The 8,079-nt window shown below is 30.9% G+C and overlaps 1 protein-coding gene across 4 annotated transcripts; it reads right to left on the bottom strand.

The window, feature by feature from the left end:
- Positions 1 to 559: 559 nt before the first annotated feature.
- Positions 560 to 2,498, bottom strand: LOC106761086. 4 transcript variants are annotated; one of them, XM_014644587.2, is made up of 3 exons: positions 1,624 to 2,496; positions 1,359 to 1,435; positions 560 to 1,274 (listed from the first exon to the last, which is right to left on the bottom strand). In XM_014644587.2, exons 1-3 carry the CDS (start codon positions 2,076 to 2,078, stop codon positions 721 to 723), a joined length of 1,086 nt encoding a protein of 361 aa, XP_014500073.1. In that variant the 5' UTR covers positions 2,079 to 2,496; the 3' UTR covers positions 560 to 720. The 4 variants fall into 4 exon arrangements, 3 of the variants coding, with proteins under 3 accessions (XP_014500073.1, XP_014500074.1, XP_022636666.1); XM_014644588.2 differs by having other exon boundaries at positions 560 to 1,271; positions 1,624 to 2,494; XR_002667912.1 differs by having other exon boundaries at positions 1,145 to 1,285; positions 1,359 to 1,428; positions 1,624 to 1,765.
- Positions 2,499 to 8,079: the final 5,581 nt, after the last annotated feature.

Genomic DNA, 8,079 nt, shown 5'->3' on the forward strand with positions numbered 1-8,079 from the left:
AATTTTCCATTAAACAATTTAATTTAAGTTTTAATCAAATGACGTGATTTAATATATATTTATGGAACGGTGAGAACAAAAAGTTGAGAGAGAAAAAGTGGGTGCAAAAGTACTTTTGTTTTGGTGGAATTTTTATTTGAAATTAGATTGAAGTAAAACTGAAAGGAAAATATAGTAAGTTAAAGAGAGTGAGTACTACATCGCAATCACGTACCTATAAGAGTACTGTACTGCATACTCGTAGGCTTGCCTCGTATTGTAAATGCGGCGTTGAGCCCACAACGAAGCGAAACCACTTCTTTAATGGCTCGATGACAGTGGCCATAGTGGATGAAGAGATCATCATCTTGGCCCCCACAAAACAAACTTTAATAGTCACATTCATGTTCGGTGAAAAATCAGCCTGTATAATTCTTTTTCCCCTCACTCCATTCTCGAATTATTACATTTTTTAGGATCATACTTTAAAACTCTACCTCCGCAATTTATTTAATATTTTAAAGTATGATTGTGGAACCAAAATAATTCTAGCATTGTCATCCTAAAGTAACCGCATCGATGCAGTGAAATTCCATTGTACTATGCAGGATTAATAAATAATAAAAAAAAGGTGAGCATACACCATTGCGGGAGGAAGTGAAGGGATGATTGCACGTTTAATTTTTCAATTGTGAAAAACGGCAATGTTTGAGAAGGAGTTACATTTGCAATCGAAATGAATTAAAGTTTTGGAACAGAGTAAAGTTGAATCATCTCTGCTACAATGTCCATGGTCAAGCGCTCCAAAAGAGCGTCCGCAATCTCAACGCAAATATGTCTCACTTGAGGCTTAAATTCACTCCATTCATCCAAACTCAGTAATCTGGCTATTCTGTTTCTCTCATTTCCACCCAATTCCCTTGTCCTCATACATATGATCTTCCCTAACTCCTCGCGTCCCCTTGATTCTTTCAAACATTGGTGTTCCTTACACTCTTTTCTCCAAACATTTACGCTAATTTCTCTCACGCAATAAAACACCACCTGCTTTAGCTTATGCAAAAGAGTTTTAGACTTCAAGACGTGACAAACGTTTGCGTTTGCCCCAAGGAGCTCTCCCAATTCCTTGCTACACTTTTCTCTCTTCGCCGACTGAATAAACGAACTCCACAGAGTCACCGATAACACCGAATCCTCCGTCATTTTCTTCGGTACAAACACACAGCAACTGCTCCTTCTCTCTTCCATTCCCGAAACATCCTGCTTCAACGTCGCCTCCTCCGTTACAGAAACTGCTACATTATCACTACATCATTATAAAACTGTTACTTCTAATAAACTAATTTTAAACACACTTTATAACAGCCCACCAAACTTACTTCTACTCCCACATTCTGGAACAGGGTCTCCTTCTAAGCATCTCTGCTCGTGCTTTTCATTGTCGGTAGTCTGTTGGCTTTGTTCGCAAGAGTAACAAAACTAATCAATACACTTTCTTGCTGTTGCAATTTACTGATACAACACCGGTTGGAAAAGTTTTTTTTTTTTTTTTTAAATGAATTACAATTTTACTCCAAAATCGAGTGATAAAAATATGATTATCATAAACTACTGAAAAGGGTACATCAGAATCTGAGTTCATACCTCTGCGGTATTCCAGTATTCGAAGCGTGGCAAGTGTTTGGAAAAAACAAAGCTTTGTTTTTCTGTGGCGACAGCGCGGTTCCGTCCTCATCGGAGTCGGAGCAGGAGAGGTAGAGGGTTGAGTTGGTGGCGGTTGAGGATGAGAAGCGATCCGTGTCTTCGATTGTTTGATCAGTGCTTTCGGGTTGACGAGGGACAGTATGAAGAAGGTGTTGATTTATGATGTGAGATTCCCTGATAAGAATACAGGTAGGGTTGTGGAAAAGAAGCTTCTTGTGTAGAGTAGTAAGAAGTTTGGAAAATTGAAATAGAGGTTCTCTCTTTTTGTTCTTGGCGGATTCTCCATAGGTTGAGTAGCCTCTTTCTAGAAGGTAAAGGTCAAGGATGAAAGGGTCTTGTTGTTCCTTTAGAAATTCTGCGAGTCTTTTCCCTGATTTGGGTTTTGATGAAGCCATAGAAAGGGATGGAAATTGGAATGGTGGAGTTGGGTGAGGATATAAGAAGATGCGGATATTAAATGGGGGCGTGATAAGGGGCAGAGCATTAAATTTGAATAGACAGCATATCTGACAGAGTTTAGGACAGTGTGGTAGCAGAGATGTAAGGAGTTTGGGAGTTACGTGATCCCAATCTCTATGGATGTATTTTACCTACCTCTTCTTCTGTCACCTGTTTCTTCTTTCAACTTCAAAATCAACCTGCAAATTCCCTACTGCCTCTGCTACACTACACATTTTGAACTCATATCAATTCTAACCTATTTAAATAATCAACGTGAATTCCTCATAAATAGCCTCCAATGCCTTCTGCCATCCTTTCCTTTTCTTTCATTAATGCCCATACTTGAAACTTTGAATTTCGAATATCTATCTCATCAGATTAAAACTTTCTACTTTATGTATTTAACTGCTTGTCGTCGTCTCATATTTCCTGTTTTTGTTTCTGTATTCTCAACCAGGATCATCATACTTGTTACAATTTAATTTTGCATCTAATTTTATTTTTGTATAAAAACTTTTGGTAAACTCACACTAAAGTTTAATTCTTTTTTCTTCAAAAAAGTCCACTCTAATATTTTTTGTTATCTCTGGCAAAGACTCACCACACTGGTGTTTAGTCTGTACGGAAAACTCGTCAAACTAAATTTAAATAACTCCAATTATAAGAGCTAAAATCAATTGTTAAGAAGACCGACAGACATGTGAGCTCAGCACAAAAGCTAAAAATGAATTATATTAATGTGTGTAAGAAATGACCACAAAGAATTTATCTTTTACATTGAATTTCAAGATTAAGTTGGATCCTTTGTAATTATGTATGACAAAATTTTCAGCCACCTCAATGGAAATTTCGCTATAATTACGGAGGGAAATAAGACCTCGTATGTATATATACAATAAACTTTCTTCATCATAATCGAAAAATATATAATAAAGTTTTTCTATCAGAATGAAAAATGAGTCAAATTTCTGTTGTATAGTATTATTTTTTATAATACAAGAGAATTTGACATCTTGTCATGTTTTGTCATAACAATTGAGTTGATCAATGGAGATTGTTTTAAGATTTATCCAATATGAGTCTAAAGCAAAATGTCCAAAATTCGATTTAGGCTCAATTTAATTTCTAGACAAGACTAATCATAGGCTACGGAGCATACAAACTTCGAGCCTCAAGTTAAAAGAATGAAGAGGAAAAATTAAAGAGACAATAATAACCAAAGAACATGTGAAAACTACATTTTTTTAGTCTTAAATACCTTAATACAATTTTTTTTTTCTAGATCAAAAGAATGCTAACCTGTCTTGACCTACCTACAATCTAATTACACGGGTCAACCTGACTCGTGTTGTATTTATTATTTAGGTTTTGTGTGTCAAATATGAGTTGATAAATTAGCCTGTAAAAACCCAAAATCATTAATGAAAGTTTCAATATTAAATATTAAAATGCAGTAAAACTGTTATAGAATACATTTAATACAAATTAAATAGTAAATTAAAATTAAAACTGAAAATTTTGAAGCTAGTAAATGATATTGACCAATACAATCAAATAAAATTAAAAAGTTAGGTACATCGTGGAATTAATTCACCACAAACCGTGATCTACCTCTCTTTAAACACCTTTGACCGGGTCAGCTAACAAGTTACAAATAGCAACACCACCTGAAAAAAAAAATTGAGACAAATTAAGTCTATATAGTTCAACTCTTTAAATAAAACAATAATTTTATAAGCAAAAGTCAATTTAAAAAGAAAATAAAAGTAGAAATCGTCGGTGGCAATCCTTCCAAAGTGATTTAATATTAGATGTGTTGGAATAAACTTTAAATTTATATATTTATTATTTTATTATATTTGGGTATAGTAGTATTTGGTTTGATTTGATAGAAATAAAAGAGGAATAAGTAGTTGTGATTTTGTGTTTATTAGATGGAATATTATTTTATGATAGAATAAGGAGATTTTATTTTTAGGTAAGTTAATATTTTATTGTCAGTTTTTATTATTTGTACTTGGCCCAAGGCCTGATTTGCACCTATTTAAAGGTTGCTAAGGTTTAATGAAAACAATTCATCCATAGATTGAATAGTAATATTATTTGTGTGGATCAAACCCACAATGGATTCAAGAGTAAAACAAATTATTTGTGTGTGTCACGTGCAAGAGACATCTTCCCGATAAGATGGTCTATACTATTAAACTCTATGAACATGATTGATTTAAAGGTGAACCGAGAATATTTTTTTTTTTTTACCAATGCATAAAATATAAATAAGATTTTACAAGTCAACTATATAAATCAATTCTATCTAATGCAGTCTTTTTAGTGCTTCTAAACTTAATTCAATGAAATAAAAAGTTAACTCTGTCCTCGGAAATTTTAAAAGTTATATATGTATGTTTACCGGGTATCATAATTTCAGCACAGTGTAGTGTAATTCCAAAGCCAAATTTAAACGCTGTGCAATTCAAAATCAATTCTAAATGTTTAAAGTTTTCGATTGACCCAGAAACTAAAATAATCGGATATTTTCGACTTGGATTTTAGAGACATTATTTCCACATAATATTTCACGAATACGAACGATTTAATTACTAATATTGTGATTGAAGAGACACGAGGTGCAACCTAACCAAAATTATCAATCATATTTGTGATAAATTATTTTCATATGATCGCTAATGTCACACAATATTCTTAATGATTGAATGTGAGGAAACAAAGGGATTAGTTTAATTATCGATAGGTATTACTTACCTTTCTAACACTTATGTAATTTGACAATAATATTGTGAAAAAAGACAAATGGTACTGACCAAAATATTCTATGCGAAAAGATCCAAACAAGGTAAAGTAGTAGTGGGAACATAAAAAAGTTAGATGACAAATGCAATCGAAATGACATTTTTCTTTAATAAAACAACTCTCACTTATATGGGAATTAGGTTTGATTACACACGACACCATGATTAAAGGCAACACAATTATGATTAATGGCGCATTTTCCAGAAGCAATACAACATTTTGATTGACAGTGTCTATGCAACATCTGTTTATCTTTCCATGTCTAATTATTGCAATATTTTCCCACAGAAAAAAATCATGTATATATCATTATATCGATATTAAGAACTTTTACCCCAACTATCACATATTACTAAATTTCTTTTAAGAAACACAATTTTATCTTTATTTATTATAATAATCCAGTTTATTGTGCAAATATTATTTAAAGATAAAAATGTATTTTCCAACACCGTTAATTACCATATGTGATAGTTAGAGGAAAAAAAGCAAATTTGAATGGATTAGTTGTGAGTTCTCTTATTAAACCAATGTGTATGAGTGATGATTGATTCAAACAGGCTTCCTTTTCAAGTGCATTTACGGTTTTCATTAAGAATATAAATAACATTAACTACGATTCTTCATTGCATCAATTCACGTATCGTATAAGTGTGTGTAAGTGTTAACATAGAAAAAGGACAATCAATTTAATTATATATAAACTTACGACACATTATTTATTACTGGTTAATTAGTGATATATTTAATAATTCAAGGTTTCTTTTTAACACCGCTTGAACCCGGAACCAAATAGAGCAACATTAAATTTTATATTTGTCATAGTCTCTATTGTTGAGTAATAATAAGTTCTGACAGAAGATAAGTTTATAATGTCGCTTACAAATTAGGTATAGTCAAAAGTTTATGCTAATGACCACATGTTTTAAATCATGTTTTTATTGTATTTATATTATCATGATGAATGAAATTAAACAAGTTACTTTAAAAAAATATTTTTTCATCAAATTACTTTAAAGACAGTTAAACTAATTTATAAGCTATTGAATCAAACGCACTTTAGATCTTAAACCGTAACTAAAAAAACAAATAAACTCTAATTAAATTAGTAAGTCATGTTTTCAATTGTCACTGATTTTTAAAAGAACAATAAACTTTAAATTTCTCCGAGTTATGATCATGAGTGAAGTTGTTGCTACGAGAACCAGCGTTTTAAATTTTGGCATTGTTTATAAAATTTGGTCCGTGGGCCGAAATACCTTCCTGGAAAAATAAGTTTTCCCTCAATTTATTTCTTCCTGCACCTCCTGTTTTCTCTTCCTGCTTCGTTATAAAATTTTTAATTCTCAAAATACCCTTCATTAAACTTAGGTTTAAACCCTCAACCGTATCCCCTCACACTGAGTTTAATGTTCAAGCTCGTCCACCTTTCACATCCAAGACATCTCATTCCCTTCTCACGTTTAAGTTTTCTCATTCCCTTACGTTTGAAAGTATATTTTGAATTTGTGTAATCTGGTATTATTATTATTTATAGTATTATTATTATTATTATTATTAATTATAATAATGTATTTCGTATTTATTGTATACATTTATTGTACTTGCTAGTAAAAATATTTCTTTATTATTATTAAGAGCAATTTAAATATCTTAATCATAATATCACATTTTCTCATTAAATATGCATTAATGCCAGATAAATAAACTGATCAATCACCAATAAAAACAATTTCACATAATATTTAAGAATTATTCTGATATAAATATTTTGTATTTATTGTCTAAACAATGAATTGTATTTCTTAGTAAAGATATTTCTTTGATATTATTAAGATAAATTTAAATATAAATAATTTTTTAAAATTCATTACAAAGTACACAATCTAAAATTTATTTTTTGTGGAAATACATTTTATACTTGCAATCCCGAAAGAATCACTTCATGATTAATAAGGGGCAATTTCATGTTATCAAATTGTATTGGTTGCAGGAAGGAAAAATGGGTGCAGGAAGTAATTGTCAACCAACCCTCAACCGAAACATAAAAGTATGGGCTTTTATTGAATTTTGGTGTATAGGTGCAGGAAGAAATTGACGTCCCACAACAGAAACATAAAAGTATGGGTTTTCGTGGAATTTTGGTGCTACCTCCCCATTGGTTCATTTTTAAGGATGTAACATTGATGAATGTAATTCAGTTATCACATAATAAAAAGGATAAAGATACTTAGACAACATTTTTTGACAACATTTGAATATCATCATATGTGTCATTGTGTCATTTGGACCAATCACATTATGACACGAATGATTGATGTTTCAAATATTGTCAAAAAATGTTGTCTATGTATCGTTACCCTAATAAAAATTTGACTAGAGTTATTAAATAAATTTATTTATATAATAACATAAGGTGTATTGCGGTCCATAATTTCTTTTAATTAGACTTATTTACGTTTTTAATTTATTTTAGAGAATAACCTACGCACAAAACAATTTTACATTCACATTCAATCAAGAATTATAAGAGTAATTTCTTTATGGTATTATGTTAAAAGTACGTATCATAATTAATTTTTATATGGCTAAACATTTTAAAAGTGTTTTATCCAGATATTAGACAACTAATATTTATTTATTTTGCTTTGTGTAGGCTTTACAAGTTAACTTCCTTGTTCTAAATATTAGTGCATTCAAATAAACGGCGTAATTTATCGTTTAATATAATGAGAAGGTTCCAATTTGAATTTTATGAAATTTGAAATTTCTGCACGAGTTTAAAAGTGTAAAACTGGCAAATTAAACGCATGCGCGCTTTCACTTTCGGAAAGTATGCACGCGTAAATTAAGCCCAAGGTAACTAATAGAAATATTAGAAGGATATTTTTATTTATACCTATATTATGACTTTCATAATTCTTAATGAAGCTTTTATAAGATTAAAGCTATCTAACAAATCATTGTCAATGTCTCTAATCCGCGTTATTAGGTCAAAAGATAGCATTGCTTTTTATCTAAACCTTTCGACTAAACAAGTGTCTGGTTATCTCTAAGAACTTGCCTTTGAAGAAAGTGGAATAAACACAAGGCAATTAGCGATAAATCCATAATTTTATTTTGGCCAGATAATATTTTTTTTTA

The sequence above is a fragment of the Vigna radiata genome, chromosome 5, assembly GCF_000741045.1.
Source record: "Vigna radiata var. radiata cultivar VC1973A chromosome 5, Vradiata_ver6, whole genome shotgun sequence".
NCBI classification, from domain to species: Eukaryota; Viridiplantae; Streptophyta; class Magnoliopsida; order Fabales; family Fabaceae; genus Vigna; species Vigna radiata.

Coding starts and splice junctions, on each gene's coding strand:
- LOC106761086 (XM_014644587.2), bottom strand. CDS start 2,078: ATGGCTTCATCAAAACCCAAATCAGGGAAAAGACTCGCAGAATTTCTA. Junction 1,436..1,623: donor AATACTGGAATACCGCAGAG/GTATGAACTCAG, acceptor TTGCGAACAAAG/CCAACAGACTACCGACAATG. Junction 1,275..1,358: donor TCCAGAATGTGGGAGTAGAA/GTAAGTTTGGTG, acceptor GTGATAATGTAG/CAGTTTCTGTAACGGAGGAG.